The following is a 20,866-nucleotide window of genomic DNA, read 5'->3' as shown; positions in this document are numbered from 1 at the left end:
AATTATAACATGTGCTTGATGAAGTAATACACACTGAAAGGTGGAAATCCTTACAATACTACTAGAAATTATTTACGGAATAATTACATAGTGATATTTTGTCCTACTTAGTTGATTTGGTTGCTTCCTGATTTAGCAATTAGCTGCCATAAGAATATTTTAAAATAAGTCTCATTTATTACCTTTCACGAAGTCGCAGTATTCAGTTTTGGGTTAAGTTGAAGAACACATTAAACCAGTGAACATGTAGGAAATTGATTTCTAGAAACCCGATATATTTGAAGAAAAAATGTTATGTTGATTGATTGGGTTTAACGACCCTCTAGCACCTAAGATATAATATTTATTGCTTCAAGTCGGATCTGAACCATTACTCGAGTTTGTAATGCAGATACTCCACAATGGTAATGATAATTCTGACTGCAAATGTCAGCGATTGACCAAAAGTAATGAACAAAGATGGTATTAAATTTCAAGACAAATATCTTCTCTTTGTTCCGACTACAAATGTCAGAAAGTAATGAACAAAGATGGTATTGAATTTCGAGACAGATGTCTTCCCTTTGCTCCGACTATAAATATCAGGAATTGACCAAAAGTAATGAACAAAGATGGTATTGAATTTCCAGACACATATCATCTCCAATTACAAATGTCAGCGACTAACGTTCATCGTACAATCTACACAATACGAGACTATATTCATGTGCTTTTATCAGCCTTTCCATAAGTTTTATGTCCTATTGTCTCGTTATTTTACTCCCTAAATAACAGGAGTCCTGCACATCCATCAAGGTGATCTCTTATTTTGATTTTCATTTTCTTGTTCCTTCTCTTCTTACGCTTCTGGTAACTTTTGTTTTGTTCTGGTTGATCTTCATGTTGATTTTACTGCTAAGGAGCTCTTGTATTCTAATAAACTTGTCCCTCATGTTACCTGCAAAAATAGCGGTATAGTCCAGAAATTTAAGCATGCCATATCCTTGCGATCTGAGTGTCCTTCATTCCTTTTATGTCTTCTTCAATGTAGAGCTTAAACACAAGAAATAACAATATTCATCCTCGCCTTACATCTTCCTAAACTGGTACTTTCCTTTCTCTCCTTGTATTTAAACTTGTGTCTTCTGTTCTTTGTACAGGTCGTATGTTAATGTAGGACAATAGTTTCTTCTTGGTATTCTGAGTCCTGAACTAGTATCTACCCACAGGGGTTAACATGGTAAATAAACTAACTCTGCGAATAAATATGTCTCTTACAATAATGTCGCCAATCTTTGTACTACTAGATATAAGTACACAAAGCTTTAACAAATTCCATTTAACGGTGTTGATTATCTGCCTCTTTGTGCTACAACATATAAATCGAACTCTACACAAAGCTGTAATGAATTCTTTGTAATACTTTCGAGCATCTACGCTACCTTTGTATTACTACATATAAACTGAAATTCTGACAAAGCTTTAACAAATTCTTTTAAACGGTGTTCAGTATCTACACCAAGTTTGTAGTACTACATATAAACTGAACTCCACACAAAGCTTTAACAAATTCTTTTAAACGGTGTTCAGTATCTACACCAAGTTTGTAGTACTACATATAAACTGAACTTCACACAAAGCTTTAACGATATTTTTTATAATGCGTTTGAGTGTCTACACAACATTTATATTGCTACATTAAATCGAACTCTATACAAAGTTTTAAAGAATTCTTTGTAATGTTTTTCAGTTCTACGCTAACTTTGTACTACTACATATAAATTGAACTCCACACAAAGCTTTAACATATTATTTTCAACGGTGTTGGTTACCTACATCATCTGTTTCTTTAGCCCACTGATGTAGTGGGAGTTGAAATGGAATTGTTTCTTTCGTAAGTTTGGTTAAATGCTAGCAATCTTTTCCGAAATAAAATTGAAATAGTTTATATAAATCTGCATATAAAATGAACATAAATATAAAATTCATTTTATAAAATTCATTATGAAATTTTACAATTTAGTATCACAAAATTTAATTTTCACGAAGCAATACACAACTAAATATGTGTGAAGAGAATCAGTAAAATGAAACCAATAAAATTGCAGTTCATTTGAAAGAAAACTGAAATTTAACAATAATATTTGCGTATAACGAGGAAAAAATGTTCAAAGATGGCTGACACATCAATTGATAGATTTTGTTACGTGAGCGTATACTTTCATGGATAATTAAACCTACAAATTAATGTTGCACGAGGATTATTGCATTTATGAAAATGAGCATGATACTGAAACATATCTTCCGTTTAGCTTTTCATTATGATATTGGAAGGACGATAGCACACGGTGTGATTACTGAAATGTAATTACTGAAATTAATCATTACTCTCAAATATTAATTTCTGTTTAACTAAAATACTGATCAAAGCGAAGTTTTCTATCAGTTGACTTCGGAAGCTAGAGGCTCCGCCGCAAAATCTCCGCTTTTGCTCGGCCTATGGCCTCGTATCTCTTAAACCCACAATTCTGCGGAATTTCTAGTTTCTTTTCTTATTTGAACTATCTAAAAGATAAGATTTGGTGTCCCAAGCAAACGCTCATTTACGATAAATAATATATGAATTTTCATTAGCCTTTACACCCCTTAGAAATATTCACTTCTGGTAATTTTCCTGTGGGGTCAGTCTTGGAAGACTACATTCATGTCAAATTTCATCATTCTAATCCTGGCGGAAGTGCCTAAACATTTTGGGGTGTAGAAGATATCCCAAATCCCTTTAAAGATCTTATGGTGCAATTTGTACCATACGGCTGGAACTTTGTGTTATAACTTGGGCTATAACTATTTGACCGAACTATTTGAGCTTTTTCGTCCGTTTTTTTCTCAAGGCTACATGCATTGTGGAACACGTTACGTATGGTTTCAGGCATTTTTGCGTCGAGATATAGAAGGTGATGACGTCATAACTTTAAAAATACTCTTTGGTTGTTAGGCCTATTTTCAGTATTATTATTATTATTATTATTATTATTATTATTATTATTATTATTATTATTGAGGCCTTATTTTTGCATCTAGAAGATTGAAATTTTGCACAAACATTTAATCAACCGAGTAGTATTTATCAGATTTTTCAGATCTCTGCGTTAAAACAAGGAGGTCCAGAGAGGCAAAAAGGTTTTTTAAAAAAAGATATTTTAACCAAAAAATCTCTTTTTTCACGATTTTCCCGCCTCAGATACATCATGGAAACATGTGAATGGTACCGTTTGAAATGCAGTTCTATTCTGAAGAGAATGATGGGCAAATCATGATCCTAGGATGAATATGGATGTCTCAGGAATTTTTTTTTCTTTGAGATCAGGTCTTTTGCGGTAATCTAGGTCATTGTGGGGATTACTGATAAATATTTTCCCATCCTTACTATTCAAGATAAAAGCTTCAAATTTGATACATATATTTAGTACACCCTTTTGTATTTTTCAGCTGATTTTCAGGTCTCTGCGTTAAAACAGATGGGTCTAGGCGAACTCAAAAAAAAAAAAAAAAAATCAGAGAAAAATCCCGATTTCTCTAAAAATTCCCCGCCTCAGGGACATGATAGGGGAATTCGAATATTACCATTTTAAAAGTTGCTCTATTGCAAAAAAAAAAAAAAAAAAAAGGATGAAGAAGAAGAAGAAGAAAAAACGAGGTAAGAACCATGATCCTACGATAAATAGGAATGATGCTGTAGTCGCTTGACTGAAAGTCTATAATTTCCAAAGAAAGAAAGAAAGAAAGAAGAAAAAAAGCAATGTCAAATTTCATCATTGTAATCCTGCCGGAAATGTCTATATATTTTAGGGTGTAGAAGGTGCCCCATATAGAGTAAATAACATGAGAAAGATTTTTCAGTTCCCCATAAAACTACAATAAAGTTGAGAATTTTTATTTTCTCTGATTTATTTGCGTAATGCTAACTAAAACGTACAAGCATACCGAATTTCAAGATTTCATTCAAATCCCAAGTGCCTAAAATATAAGTTTAAAAAACTGAGAATTTCTCTCTCTATCTCCCGTTTAGACACCCTAAAAGTTGTAAATATTCATTTATGGCAATTTTCCTCTGGGTTAGTCCTGGAAAGCTACAATTATACCAAATTTTAACTTTTCACGTCAACCGGAAGTACCTCCTTCTTCATGTCAGTCAGCTCACGTAGTTTTACATATAGTTAAGGATATACCACATTCCACTGAATAACATAACATACTTGAAGCTAAATATCCATGTGCAGTTTTTGAGAAAATTAAAACAATGAGTTTTTTGTAATGCAGGAAAGTATGTCCCTTGCTGATAATAGTAGTCGCCTTTTTTTAAAATATTTTGCTAGAAGGAATTATTTATTAACGATTAACTAGAAGGATGTAAATACTGTTGTTTGCTCTTTTAGTAACGGAGACCAATATGCTCCTTTGGACATACATTACCTGTAATTGTCCACATAAATTAATGGGGCTGATAAAGAGGCATTCAAACACAACTGACTCTTTGGGCAGGTTTATCAATGTAAGCAGTACTTTATTTTGTATGAAATGTCAGTAGTATCTTTATCCCAAGTTTTTATTCGCTTTTTGCACCTGTGGGAATTGCGCGACATAAATATTTAAATACCTGACTCCACGCGAAAAATCAGTCTCCATTTCTTGTGTTTTACCTCAACCGACTTCAGACTTTTCATCTTGTTCTATTACATTTTGATACATACGTGGCTCGTTCAATATATAAGTTTCCCTAAGCTGTAAAAAATATTTTTAAGAAAGATCTGTAAACTGTACATACGAATGTAGATGGGTTCTTCCTCAGCTTTCCACGCAATCCCTATTGAGATTCACACATTTGTCTCACCGTTACATTAATTTGTCCAAATCCTTTGCAAACAATCAGAGCTCTGGCTATATAGCATTATATGTCACTATCTGTTTCGAAACAAGACACAAGATTGAAGAATTAGGGTGAGAACGGCTGTCCCACTCTCCATACAGACTCAATTTAGCACCGATTTCGTTCCCGGGGAGGGTAAAGCCTGCATTGCAATGTAGATCTAGATGTTTCGAAACAGGTGAAGAAGTAAAACGGAATGTGAGGACAGTGGTAAATAGCCAGGGCCCTGATTTCTTTGCAAAAGGTTTGGACAAATTGATGCAACAGTGAGACAAATGTCTGATTCTCATGCAGAGGTGAGGAAAGACTAACCTACACATGTACAAATCTATGTTAAAAAGTAAATATTTTAAAGCTTAGGGAACTTATATATTGAATGACCAACGTATATTGTGAATAAATTGCTTCTTTAAAAAGTACTGATACGGATAGATATATTTTTCTCCTGTATTTAGAAAATATTCGTTCATTTATGCTATTATTTATTCACAAATGCAATATTATATTAATTCTACATTAATTCTACCCACTATGGTCGACTTATTTGTAAAGAGGTGCAATAAACTGCAAAAGTACGACGGTAACTAAAAAATTATCCGCAACGTAGTTATAACTTTTGTTATATTGTTCATTCTGCCCTCTCTTCTCGCTTATTTTATTGTTATGCTGTTGTGGTCATACTACGAAAGTTTGATCCCAATTTCAATTTTTTTTTCCTTTTGTTGTTGCAGATAGATCATGGCCACTCCATTAGAAGTTTGCACCAAAGAGGAACAAAGAGCAGTGATTTGGGTTTTGTGGTCGGAAGGTGTATCAGGAACCATGACTAATTTTCGAACGATGTGCCACTTCATGAATATTATAGGGAGCTAGCTTTAATGCGAGGCTGAGGAATTCAGAGTTGATTGGCAGATTCCCCACCCCGTCGCCAAGAAACGGTCACTCGATAGTCCTGGGCAGAGTTGCCAGTGCGTTGTGAAAAAATTCAGCTAATACTCACTTAATTCAAAGAGTTTATGCAATTATGCAATCCCTATCAAAGATCTCTGTATACGTGGACACACGCAAATTAGGCTGTGGTAACAAATGCTTCATTTTTTTCTCCCTCGCTTCTTCGTCGCACTGCACTACGGCCTTCCTTATTACTTCTCTAGCTTCGCTGTGTATAGTTTCCCTCTCTTACGCTGTGAAGCCATTGTCAAATGAATAATAAGCAACAAAACCGCAACCACAACAGCACACAACAAATATCCAACTCACACTAACTCTTCAGAATGGCATTCATGTGACAAATTTTTAACCCTGGAAACACTGACATATAGAAGGAGGGCAAGGGAGGGTTAAAGATGTTTTTGTTCAAAAATATACGAAAAAACCTTGGAGACTTTTTATATGACCTAATAGTTAAGAACATAAGAAATCTAGTCTGTGTAAAGACGATGACCAAACTTGGTCAACTTTACCTAAGTTACATGAGCAGAAACCTTTAATATCATAGTAAATTAGGTAAGAACGTACGATAGGTTTAGTGTGTAGATAAATATTATCCATCCATTATCAACATATTACTTCGACATGTAGTTTAAGATTATGTCAAGTAGAGTTGCCTCTGAAAGTATTTCGAAGTAAAGAGTGAATGCATTACGTTGCAATATTTGTGTTTCCCAGTGCATAACGTGTTTTGTGCTTTATAAAGTTCTTGCTTTACCTGAATCTTTACCATCAAATTCATCTTTCCCTGGTACACCTTGACTTTCTGCGGCTGAACCTTCATCTTCCTTGTCTTTTGTTTTATCTTTATCCTCTTCACCTGATTTCTCTTTCTCAGGTTTTTGAGTCTTATCCTTTTATCCTTTTTAGATCCATCTTTGTCCAAAGGATCCGTTGCTGGGGTGACCGATTTCTCAGTCAATGTCTTGTATTCTTTTTCGTCTGACTTTTTGTCTTCTTTATCGTCCTTCCTTGAATCATCTGAAATTCCTTTTTTTTTTTTTTTTTTTTTTTGCAACCAGGTTTGGTGGTTCGTTGGTTAGCTTTTCTTTCAAAGGAGCATTTCTTGCAACATATTTTTTTTCAGTATCTCCTTTTTGTCCTTTCTATGTGTTTTCTTCTTTTTCGTCATTTCCCTTCTCTTTTACTTTTTTCTCTTTATATTCTCCCTCTCCTTTCCTTTGTTTGTCGTTTCCTTTGTCTCCATCTTCTGTTTCTCCGTCTAATTCGTCCTTATCCTTTTTGTTGTCGTCATCCTTTCCTCCGTTCCACATATTTCCTGCTTTTTCTTTGTCTCTGTTATTTTCTCCATCTGATTTACTTTTGTTCTTCTTTTCATCACCGTTTCTTTTTTTAACCTTGTTTCCTCCATCATCTTTCCTATTTTTATCTTTTTGGTCTGCATTCCCTTTCTTTTTGCCAACATCTTTAACAATAGAAGAGAAAATAGTTAATTAAATTTTTATGTTTGACATGAAATTGGATGCAGTTCGTTGAGTAGCTGAAAGTTCATTCTGCTGAAAATTAAGCTACATTAATGATTAAAGTTGCACTTGTATTTGTGTCTGTCGAGAATATTGTATTATAAGGAGCTAGCTTTAATGCGAGGCTGAGGAATTCAGAGTTGATTGGCAGGTTCTCCACCCCGTCGCCAAGAAACGGTCAATCGACGGTCCTGGGCAGGATTGCCAGTGCGTTGTCAAAAAAATTCAGCTAATACTCACTTAATTCAAAGAGTTTATGCAATTATACAATAGGGATGGCCAAAAATTTTCGGATCCGGATATCCCGGATCCAGTGAGATCCGGATCCGGATCTTGCCGGATCCGGACCTAGATCCGGATCTCGGATCCGAATCTCAGATCCGGATCTCGGATCCGAATCTCAGATCCGAATCTCAGATCCGGATCTCGGATCCGAATCTCAGATCCGGATCCGGGTCCGGATCTCGGATCTGGATCCGAAATTCGGATCTCGGATCTGGGTCCGGATCTCGGATCTGGATCCGAAACTCGGATCTCGGATCTGGGTCCGGATCTCGGATCTGGATCCGAAACTCGGATCTCGGATCTGGGTCCGGATCTCGGATCTCGGATCTGGATCCGAAATTCGAATCTCAGATCTTGATTCGTATCCAAACCTGCATCTGAAATTGTGATGATAAAATTGAATATCTAAAATTCGTCAAAACTTTTTTCAGATTCACTAATATAGTAGATTGCTGTGCTTTTAAATGTTTCCATAATTGCCTTCTTCCCATTTCAGAGTATACTGAATTGTCTGAAAACTGATCTAAATGGTAACAAATTCTTCTGTTTAGCTCCTCTTCGAAACTTAATGTTAACTTCACATTGAAAATATTTATTTTATTCTTAGAAAATAAACTTTCTTATTTTCTCATATACAAATGAAATATCTTTTAGATAGACCCTTCTAATCGCAGAAATACTGGACAAAACAAACTCTTTATTAATAGTTTCTGACTTACTAGAGTCCAACCATCAACAAATGTAACAATGAATATCTTTCACTTCGAAGGTACAGCAAAAAAAATATAGACTGGTTGGCGTGGAACAACAGTAGATTTGTAAACATACACACGAGAATTTCAGAAGAGCGATATGGTTGTGTAGTATTATTAGTATTAATAAAAGTGTCCGTTGTATGACTTTATTAACTTATGGCTTGCCCTTCTGAGGTCAGGAGTTTGTTGAAGGAGTAAATATAAAAGAGATTTCTGTTATTTTTTCTTCACCCTCCAGGTTTCTTTAATCATACATTGCAGGACGTAACCAAAACATATCCATGCATCGTATCATTGAAGCGTTTTGTGTTTTGTATATTAAAGTGTTCAAAAATATTTAACATATTCGCATTTCTTCATGTGATCTCAGGTTTAATTCTCGGTGGAACATACATGAGAAAATTGAAAGCTGAAACAATATGAAAATAGTATTTAAAAGTCAGGAAATTGATATTAAAACTTTAGCTATCTATTGGGACTGTAAGGCTGTATTTAAATTAACCCACACGTTTCGTGAAGATATATTACGTCGGAAAAGGAATGGAAGGAAGGTCTCCAGAGCCTTAGATCAAGGTACTAACCTAGCATTTGCCCAGTATAACTGAGGAACAACCCTGCAAAATTCTCAGTCAGGATGGCTGGTCTCCGAATTCGAACCCGGTATTATCCAATTGCGAAGCAAGAATCCTAACAAGTAGCCTGAGCTCGCTCCGTATTATTATTATTATTATTATTATTTAATTAACGTGATGTTCTAAAATTAGTGCAAATTAAACCCCACTTTCTTTATTGCTGATGTTATAGTTAATAAGCCTACATGAGACATCAGTCCCCCATCAAGAAAGAATACTAGAACTGGGATTCAGGAAACGGGGGTGAAGAGATTAATGAGGATGAGGAAACTATGTACGATGCAAAAACTGATAAATTATGACTTCATCACAGATATATTCACTTACGTCAATTAATATTTCTCTGATACAGGGCACTCTTACTTTCTATACTGGCAGGAAAATGGCCCGCTCTTGTAAACGAACACACTAAGCATGTGCATATAGGCGCAATGTCCGTGCAAAAGAAACATAGGTAAAACCAGAAAAAAAATAGGGAAAGCAAGGGGAAAGTGATAAAACGCCATTCAACTTTAAAAAAAAAAAAGCTAAAAATAACTAAACTTAGAGCTACGAAAGACGCGAGGCAAATTTTATCGAAAAGATTGTTTTTCCTTGTGATTAGTTGTGCTAACTATGAACATGAATTAAAAGGAAAACAAGTAGCTAGCTCTGAATTTCGCAAACTGGTTGAAAAGAAAATATTGGATAAAATTTAATAATAAAGAAGGTATTTATGATAATTAAAACAAACTAGATTCTTGGCACGACAGTCCTTTGGTTCCTACCAGCGGACTTACGTTCAAAGTGGGAATGTGTAGTCAACGCATCGACACCCAAAGTCCCTAATGCCGGCTTTCTAGACTGGAGTCCGCTACCTCTTACTTAAGATAACTCCCCAATTGTCCTCACGATGCTGGGTCAACATCGAAATTGTTGAGTGCCTCTCCGAAAATTGAACCCATGACCACGGGCACCGAAGGCACGCGCTAACCACTGTTTTTTATATATAAAAAGGTAACAGCTTTTTATCAGATTATTTAACCTGTTAAACGCTTTGCACGGATTACACTGTAACCATTACGACACCACACAGACAGAAGTAAACGAGGACAGTTAAAAACACCTATGCCCGAAGTGGGATTTGAATTCAAGACATTCACAGTAAACGATCCACAGCCTAATGCCTCGACATGGCTGTCGGGTTTTATCGGCTAATCTGTGGTACATTTAAAGTAACTGATTATTTTAAAAGTTGCTTCTAAACACTGACAATCTAAGTCTTATGTATCAAATATTTCCTGCGATAATACCATACACTCTCCTACTTCTATAGACGAAAAGCCATAGTTACCCACATTATCTAATACAGAAATAAGTTCTGATTCTCTAGTAGCTGCTGATGGTGATAGTCAAGGTTCACCGAAGCATGATCCCAAACCCAAACTGAGATATTGATGTCACTGGAACGCCTGAAAAGTCATTGTGGGTAAGTGAATTGCTCACTTGTCAGGATGAAGGGCGATGGTGATGTGAAATGCGGGGCTGTCAGAGGTACTACTATGATAATTGGATTTATAATATTCTATGTTTCCGTAAACCCTCTTCAAGAAGATAACTGTTAATCTTAGCTTTGAAAATGTTACATAAAGAGTTTTATTGCTATCATTAGGTTGCATATAAATCTCTTTATTCCGGAATTATCGGATTTACTTTAACGTTTAACTTTCACATTTTTTCTGATTTACGAATATTTAAATCACGATTATCCCCTTAAGGTCAATTAGTGATATTTTAACTCATTTCGAACCAACTATATATATATAGTTAGTCTTGTTAAATGGGAATAATTGAGACCAGAAGCAGTCTACAGGCTAAGTTCAAATGAATCTTGGCCGACCTCCTGATAAACCACGTCTTTCAGCAAGGTGAATTGCGGCAATCCGATACCCACATGAGGAAATCTTCCGGTTCAAGTGAAAGCTTCCATAAGAATCAGCACCCTAATCAGTGGAATGTGTCTTGCTAATTTTTCCCCAATGTGAAAGTACCTAACTTTATTGTTAAAATGAAAAGGCCTTTATTTCGAACAAGTCGACATTAGAGTTTTCATATTTGAACACAACACTCATGAAAAGTCATGTTAAAGCGCGACTTACCCCTGAAAAAAAATATTTATCTGTTTTCAGTTTCTCGTGTTCCCCAAACTACATGCGGAATTAGTGCATGTGCCTTCCGCTCGCATTACCTGGGTACAAACAGCTACGATCTTGGTACTAGCATATGTTTCGGTTTCCAGATCTTAAATATTTATATTTCAGCCTGATTCTATGTCTGAATCCAAAATTTCAAATCTAGATAAGGGGCACCAAAATTCATAGTTTATTCTCGGTGCTCATATTGTGATTTACTAAATAATTATTAAATCTAATTGTAAAATATGCATTTGATATTTTGAGCAGACTGAGCAAGATAAATATACGTAAAAACTAGTCAATACTTGTCTTAACTGTTTATATTTTCTTAACTGTCAATCAAATAGGTGTATTGAGGAATTTTAAATATTCGAGTTTTGTACTCCGGTTTCAATATATATATATATATATATATATATATATATATATATATATATATATATATATATATATATATATATATATATATATATATGAATGTATTTCATCTCGGTCCTGCAACCGAGTGGACCTAGATTCCACATTCGAACTCTCAACCGGATCATTTTTTTTTTAAAAGTAAGCCAAGCATTTGATCTTTAGAGTAGAATGAAGGAAACAAATAGACTTGCCAATATTCGTCTTAATTTTCTATTCTCTTCTTCACTGTGAGGACTTCATTAAATTACTTTCGGCGAATTTTAGATATTCAAGTTTATCATAATTTGGGTGAGATGTGGGTTTGGATAAGAATCAAAATCTGAGATCCGAATTTCGAACCCAGATCCGAGATCCGAATCCAGATTCGAGATTAGAGATCCGGATCCAGATCCGAGATTCGAGATCCGGATCCAGATCCGAGATTCGAGATCCGGATCCAGATCCGAGATTCGAGATCCGGATCCAGATCCGAAATCCGAGATCCGGATCCAGATCCGAAATCCGAGATCCGGATCCAGATCCGAGATCCGGATCCAGATCCGAGATCCGGATCCAAAGGATCCGGACCCAATCAGATCCGGATCTTCGGATCCGGCCAGATCCGGATCCGGCCATCCCTATTATACAATCCCTATCAAAGATCCATATATACGTAGACACACGCAAATTAGGTTGTGATAATAAATGCTTCAGGTTTTTCTCCCTCGCTTCTTCGTCACACTGCACTATGGCCTTCATTATTACTTTTCTAGCTTCGCTGTGTATAGTTTGTCCTCTCTTACGCTGTGAAGCCATTGTCAAATGAATAATAAGCAACAAAACTACAACCACAACAGCACCCAACAAATAACCATCTCACACTAACTCTTCAGAATGACCTTCATATGACAAATTTTTAACCCTGGCAACGCTGACATATAGAAGGAGGGTAAGGGAATATTGCAAGAGTATTGTTGAAAATTTTCCCCCTTTACCTCAGCCCCCGCTGGTAAACTAGCTAGCTCCCTATTATAGTCTAGTAGTCACAGCTTCAAGCTCATATCCGTATAGTCCCGGGCTCGATTTCCGGACGGTGTTACGCAACTTTCCTCGTCCACCCAGTGTCGTGAGACAAACTGGGGAGTCGCGTGAGAACAAGACGTGAGGACCACTAAGTCTACAAAACTCCAGATGCGTATGTTAGGGTAAGGACGTCGCAGCGCGTTGACCAGATGCTCGCCGCTAGACTGGGACGTACTTCAGTTGGTCGCTAGTAGATGGCGCTGGAGCAGCCACAGGCTCACAAATGGATCGTTACGCCAAGTGTGTTATTTATTTATTTATTTATTATTTGTGTCTAGGAACTTATTTACTTTTCTAGCTACTAATTGTTGCTACATCAAGCCAGGCCCGTAGCCAGCCCAAAAATTTAGGAAGGGGGTGGTCTAAGTTTGGGGGGCCCGATACAACCACATTATAGCACATCACCATATTATAGTTCACATGTAAGCCTACCGTGAAAATTTTAGGAGGGGCCTGTAAAAACTTAGGGGGGCGTCCCCCTAGACCCCCATGGCTACGGGCCGGCATCGAGCACTTTAGTGTGAACTTAGCATATTATTCGTAACTAAGTACACTTCTAAGTTGTATCCAAATCAACGCACTTCAAAAATTCTCTACCTACACCAACATCTATATCTACATCTATGTATTATTACATCTACTGTATATCTGAGTATATATTATTAAATCTGACCTTAGTATTTACATCGGTACCAAAATAACTTTGTACAGTCCGCAGCAAAAAAAAAACTGCAACATGAGCATGTAAGTTTATTGTAAAACTACGCCTAACAGAGCAGGAAATCAATATAACGTCTAAATGGTACCAATCACTTTAGGAGAAACCTCGGCGTCCTCCCCTGCACACTTATTTTGGAGCAAAAGACTTAATCGTTTCACAATAAACTTGCGGAATTTTCCCAATATTCGTATATATGCCCAATTGAATCGCTGATTTGAGAAAAGTCATAAGTCAATAATGTCAATAAGGCCGTAAGTCAATGATTTGTGACATTTCTCAACTCAGGAACACTTGTTGCAGCTCGTTATTGCACGAACTACTAGCATGACTTCTGATGTATCAAGACCCAACGGTGTTGTTATCCTTCAAGAATCAACCTTTAAGAATCAAAGCTGCATGTAAACTCATTTTCGGCATATGACTGACTTATGGCGTTTCAACCTTTAAGAATCAAAGCTGCATGTAATCTCATTTTCGGCATATGGCTGACTTATTGCGTTTCAACCTTTAAGAATCAAAGCTGCATGTAAACTCATTTTCGGCATATGGCTAAGTTATGGCTTTTCTCAAATCAGCGATTCAATTACTTTCCTGATTCTCTATTTACAGATATTTTTCTCATTCCATTCATAATGCTTTTACCTGTACCCAACCTTTTTTGTGATTCCCTACCTAGCTCTTACATCTATATCAAAATATTTTTGTAGTTCTTCATTACGATAGGAACTTTTTTCAGATTTCGCACACAGCTGACGGTACCCTATTCTTCTAAGGTACTTGTTCTTATAACTAAATATTTTCTGATTATAAGTTTCGTGTTTGTGTTTACGGATTTTTCTTTTTCTGTACCATAATCTTATCGAAACGAGATTTTCTAATTCTATATCCAGTATTTTTACATGTTTTATCATTTTCTGACGATACACTTTGAACTGAAACCTATATCTAAAGTCTTTTGATATTTTGAATTATACTTTTACCTCCATTTAAGCACTTCTTCATTTCATTTCATTTATTTACTTCATCTAACCAATATATAGTATTTGGAGAGTTTAGTTCAAATCCGCTAGAAAAATGTATAAGTTATTGGCATTGACAATGGCTCTGAAATTGAAGTATGATGTAATATGGTTTTTTGAACAACACATGTCAGCATTGTTTTCAGTTAAAATGTTAGCCGTTGTTTGGGACGCTTGAGAACCTTTGCCAGAAGATTACAGAGGCATATGCATCGGTCTCCATCAAGGGCGCCCATCAGGGGGGCAAGGAAGGGCGCTAGCCCCCTAGAGGAATTTGTACCAGATACAATGCCCTCACAAATGTACCAGATACATCAACTCGAGCAGGACTTGTAGCAGCTCGAAGAGAGGTCGAAAAAAGGAATAAATATATCAATCTATTGGAAAAATATTAAAGCAATTTAATCAAGGGGTTCATGGGGCCAAGAAGGGTTTAATTTTAAAAATGAAGTTGGGCAAGACATATCGTTAAAATCGAGAGATACCCGAGGTAGAGCATTTCTCATACAGTGGATTAGTATAGCCATTCAACGAGGAAATGTGTCAGCTATCTTGGAAACTTTGCCAACCGGAAAAGAATTAGAAGAGATCTTCGTTTTGTAGACAATTTATGAAATATTCGGGATAAAAATTTCGTCAATTAGCCTTTAAATTGGTTGCTGAGTTGAATATTTAATTAAGCAAATATAATAACTAATAATAATATGTACCCATATTTCTTTACATATTTCTTGTCATTTTACCTCATAATTAGATTTCTAATAGCACTCGCATTTTTTTTTATTTTCAAGAGGTTAAATTTGAATGTGTGTTGTAAATTATTTTCAGAATACATCCAGTTAAATGTTGCTTTTGGTAAATTAGTCAATATTATCGGTTTAAAAAAAAATCCGAACAAAATTTTTGCTTATGTTTTATAAATTGGAGGTGATGTTTTGTGACCCTGGTGACGATGATTGAACATGGACGTCACAATAGTCGATCTTAAGACTTGAATATTATAGTTCTTTTTGGAACGTCATGTTCATCAACGTCAGAATACAATAATGTTGACATATTCTTAACATACGACTTTATTCACACATGAAAGATCTATATAGCTCATACCGTTCAAAACTTTATTTAAATCCTAATTTAGTTGCAGAGATATTTTCGTCACTAACTTAATCTATGCTTACCTGAAGAACTTCTTAGTGTAGGCGTACCTGAAAAAATCAAACAGAAACTGTTTCAGACACTTCCTTAAATATTATCATTGTTTTCTATAATCTTAACATTACTAGGTACCGTATACATTTTATGAAAGTTAAACATCTATATTTAATTAAGTTAGTGTTTTAATTCCTTCTGTATTTGTGATTCTAAATTATTGATTATACTTTGTATTTATGTTATTTCATAGATTAAACTTGGTGCAATTATTAATATGCATCTGTTAACCACAGTGTTTAAAATTGCTACAGTATATCATTTTGAAAACTAAATAAAAAATGAAATGAAATCTTTGAGTTTTACGTCCCACGGTTATGCCAGTTAGGCTAAAGGAAACGGTGATGATGAGTAATGAATGAAATGGTGGAATGAAGAAAGTGGGAGGAAACGGGAGAACCCCGAGAAAACCCACGCACACGGTGTTTGTCCACCACAAATTTCACTTGGCGGGGGCTGGGATCGAACCCGGGACCCTCAGCACCAGAGGTGAACGCTCTACCACTGAGCCACCGCGGCCCGTGAAAACTAAATATATACAGGCTGTTTCACAACCGACAGTGTTTGGGAGGTGATCCTTGACACCAAGATAAGATAAAAAAAAAAGTACAGATCAACCTGGGTGCAGAAATCCGTCATTTCGGCGTTATAAGGCTGCCGAAAAAATGAAAAAAAATGAACTTTTAAACGTCCATAGTTCCAATTTATGGGATCTACTGTAGTCGGGTCAAGACTTCACCTAGGAACTAATATGTGCGCTATTCAAAAATACATGTATGAGATTCCTACGGTATTCACACTACAATTTTTATAGTGGGAGTTTGGCCACGCGCATATAATTTGACTCACTAACTACCTCTATAAAAATTGAAATGAAATTACCACGGATCTAAAACATGGATATTTGGATAGGGTATATATTAGTTCCTAACTGAAGTCCTGACACGACTAACGTTCATTTCTTCATGTACTTCCTAAACTTTTCTTGACAGTTCAATTAATAATTTGGAGGATTAGATGAATAAGAAAACAGAAGTTTGGGGAATATGTCATGATAGGTATTCTGCTAGTATTGGCAGGTCATTTGCCGCAACTGAGAAGTTTCCATGCTCCACGGTATTCCGATAACCTCTATGTTTTCATCTACGATTTTACTGTTTTGATATCTTCCATTAATTGCTGTCTCTTTCACCCGCTCCTTCTTTTTCCTACCACCATATTTTCTAGCACGTCCGTTATGATACAGTTTCTTCTTAGCCATGTCCCAATCAGTTTATCATCATCTTGTTAATAATATCTAAACTTGATCTTTTTCCTTCCACTATTTTTAAAATCATCTCATTCGCTTTTCTTTCGACTCAGCTTATTTTTCCATTCTTCTCGATACTCACAGTCGTTTTCCATCACTTTTGCGTAATGCCCATGTTTCTGACTCATACAGAGCAATACTCCAGACGAAGCACTTGATAAGTTTTTTTTTTCTCAACTCTTTATTCAAGGACCGAAAAAATAGTATTTTCTTCCTTCTAAAGGCTTCTTTCGATATTGTCATTCTTGTTTTTATTTGATGTTCACACTTCATATCATTATTAATAATACTACCTAGGTATCGAAAAGTAACCACCTGTTCTATTTTCTCCCCTCCTATTTCTATATTTGACACCGACCCCTTCGTTCCAGTCACCATAGCTTTTGTCTTTCTAATATTTATTTTCATCTCATATTCATCTCTTATTTTCATCTCACAGCCCTTACTCAAGTTTTCTAACATCTTTTTGATTTTCACTTCAGATTCTGCAATAAGCGCCACCGTTTATACCTAGTCATTCTATCTCCTACTAATATCCCGTTTTTATCTGTATACCATTTATACCTAGTCATTCTATCTCCTACTAATATGCCGTTTTCATCTGCATACCGTTTATACCTAGTCATTCTATCTCCTACTAATATGCCGTTTTCATCTCTTACCGTTTATACCTAATCATTCTATATCTACTAATATGCCGTTTTCATCTGCATACCGTTTATAACTAGTCATTCTATCTCCTACAAATATGCCGTTCTCATTCTGTTTTTCACTCTCTTCTAGGGAGATATTAAATAATATGTGGTAGTAGCGAAATATATAGTAATAAAATAAAAATTCTTGACGAACCACACAGGTAAAAATATTTGCTCTTTTATGTAAATTAGTGTTGTAATACATGTTACTTGATTCTGAAAAAGTAGTTAAAAGGTTTAATAATTTGTACATTCCAATCGTAAATTTTGCATTCTTTCTACAAACAAGTTGTGTTTCCACACTTTGATTACCAACTTTATTAAAAGGGCAAAATAATGTCGTACGTTTAATTATCTTTAAACAGTAAAGCTTAGGAACATCTAATGTTTGATTAAACTAATAAACTTGCAAAGTTACTTGCAGTTATTCTAAAAATAAGTATTTGAAGTGAATGGTGTAAATGCTACAGAAGAGTGCCAATATTGTAAACAAACAAAGAAAGAATCAAAACAAAATAAAAAACAAGCAAATCCCACTACAAAAAGCATAAACCACATATCTTTGTGATGTGGGGTGCCAACATATGTGAGCGACTACTATATTATTTGCTAGACACATTTTGACAAACTTCTGGATAGTGGAGTAGTTGATGGTAATTCCCTAGCGTTTGCATGAAACTTTCGTGTAGCACTCCCACACTCTCTTTTAAAAAGTTTCTTTGTTAACTCACCTCTGAAACCTGAACCTGTAGAAATATAGTTTTAAAATATTAATATGTTATATGTATTTATTGGGCGTTTTGATAATATATTATAATACTTACAATTACTCGAAAATTAATGTTTGTCGTCAACCTTTTCTCCTATATTTCGAGTGACACATTCGGCCAGCAATTTTCTGTAGTACACAATGTGATTTCATGATGTTCACTTTTTTCACTTCTACATTGTGAATATTGTGAAAATTTAAAAAATGTTTATTCTTAATGTCGTCTACCTTTACCAACTTTTATATTGTTCTTATAATTTCACTATTTTACTATATACATAGTTACAGTTATTTATTGGCGTAAGGAAGAAATTGGCCAAGTGCTATTTATGGTGCATTGGATTTTATGGTTCAGAGACTTGAACATTGCGGAAGTTAGAGAAGAAATATTTAGAGAGCTTCGAAATGTGGTGTTGGAGGAAGATGGAGAAGATAAAATGCACAGAGGGAGAAACAAACGAGGATGTTTTAAAACGGATAGGAGAGGAAAGGACGCTTCTAGCCAGTACCCTTCGTAAGAAAGCCAATTGAATTGGACACATCTTACCAAGAAACTGTCTTCTTCATACCGCCATAGAAGGAAAGATGTAAGGAAAGCTAGGAATAGGAAGAAGAAGAACACACGTGATCGATGATTTGGAAAATAGAAGAAAATATTGGGAGTTAAAAGAGGAAACTGAAAAACGAGAAACGTGGGAGAAACATTACCAGGCCGAAAATTAAAATCAAGAAGAAAGAGAACAAATCCTCCTACCAAAAGCAAAATACTGAATAATAATAATAATAATAATAATAACACAGTTTTATAGTAAAATAGTGAAACAATAACACACATTTATAACTACTGGAAAAACGTAGAAAACCATAAATATGGAAAACTTCAAGTAAAATTCATAAATTACCATTGTAGAGGCTCAAAAAATAATGAGACTAGTGTTGTAAAAAAGGATTTAAGCTATTATGTGCTCCTAAAGATGAGTTCCCGAATGTTTCACTCGAAATTTAAGAAAAAGTCGACAAAGAACATTACATGGTTATTATTATTATTATTATTTTGAAAATTCATAATATGTTAAACAAGAAATCGTTAATGGTTTCACTCTGAAAATTGGTCTTCAAAAAATGAGATAAATTCCAATCATCAGAGCCTTCGCAAAAATAAGGTACCCTACTACTAAAGGGTTATTCAAAAAGCGCGCCGCTTTTGGATCATCTGGCAAATTTACATTTCTCGGTTACCGACATTGTTTTGTACTGTTACTCTACCCACAAACATTCCGATTGTTCCCTTAGTCTGATTTTCTATTGTTTCTTTAGTCTGTGTCTAACCATGGAGCAGTTTGCTATAGCGCAATGTGTTCTGATTGTGAAAACGGAGAAAGTTATGCAGCTACTGTCAGACGACTTCACGCGGTTCTAGGGCGAAATAAGGCACCGAATGAACCAACAGTTCGTAGATTTATGAAAACGTCCATTGCAACGGGTTCAACAGTAAACAATATAAGTCCTGTTCGTTGTCGTAGTGGTCATTCTGAGCAAAATATTCCAATTGTTCGTGACAGTCTGGAAACTTGTTAGTCAGTTATAACGGAATTTCACGAACAGAGCTATTGCATGCCAGCACAATAGAGGAGGTCATATGCCCGACTCATTCATCATACCTGAAATCGGAATGTGCGATGAATATATTTATGAATTTATTTTGCTAGTGTGTTTTGAAAAAAATTAAGTTCATAGTTTCATGTAACAAATCCGTCACGCTTTTTGAACAACCCTATGTAAGTAAAATAACTTTTATATTCAGGTATATCTTGTACAAAATGTTAATTGGTTTCAAGAAATGTTCGCACTACGCGAAATTGTGTTGCCTGAGGTTTGTCAATAATAGATTTAAATTGAACCTATTAAAAATTATAAGTTGAAAATATATTTGCTTTTATAAATTAAATAATACAGGAAATACCTTTTACAATATTACAGTTATAAAAAGAGATCAATTCTAATTAAAAAATAACATTTTTCAAACTCCAATACCTATAATCTAGAGGACAAAATAACTGCATGATTATGAAAATCATTCATTGATGAAACGAGATTTGGGAGGGTGGACAATGAGAATAAACCAGTCCCGTATTTAGCTAAGTGCTATTCTGTGCTCGAGTACAGAGCGGCAGCATTTAAGGGGCTGCAAAATTTTGGACTTTTTTTAAAGATTCACAATAAAGTAATATTTAAAGCTAGCAACCCACAGAATCCTGCGCAAGCACGAGAAAATATGTTAATGTGTTTAATTCGCTCTAATTACAGTAGTTACTAATTAGCTACCTTATCTGATTTTTTTATATAAAAGTCATCATCTCTCACCCCCACCCCAAGGGGTGAGGATGAACTTAAATATCATGAAAACTGATACCGTTAAAGTCAGCGACCTCGAAA

The 20,866-nt window shown here is 35.3% G+C and overlaps 1 protein-coding gene across 16 annotated transcripts in view; it reads right to left on the bottom strand.

Annotated features, from left to right (window-relative positions):
- LOC145683702 (uncharacterized) overlaps positions 1-20,866 on the bottom strand; it is a 414,104-nt gene that overhangs the window by 375,964 nt on the left and 17,274 nt on the right. For 14 of the 16 annotated variants that reach the window (XM_081755116.1, XM_081755122.1, XM_081755125.1 and 11 more), the window contains exons 4-5: positions 18,393-18,407; positions 15,627-15,653 (exon numbers count right to left, since the gene is read on the bottom strand). In XM_081755116.1, the coding sequence (XP_081611242.1) occupies positions 15,627-15,653; positions 18,393-18,407 (42 nt within the window). The remainder of the gene's footprint in view (positions 1-15,626; positions 15,654-18,392; positions 18,408-20,866) is intronic. The other 2 variants (XM_081755120.1, XM_081755121.1) reach the window with 1 other exon arrangement.

The sequence above is a fragment of the Thermobia domestica genome, chromosome 4, assembly GCF_964235325.1.
Source record: "Thermobia domestica chromosome 4, izTheDome1.hap1.1, whole genome shotgun sequence".
NCBI classification, from domain to species: Eukaryota; Metazoa; Arthropoda; class Insecta; order Zygentoma; family Lepismatidae; genus Thermobia; species Thermobia domestica.
The sequence above is the reverse complement of the archived record's forward strand: the minus strand, read 5'-3'. Positions and strand labels throughout refer to the sequence as shown.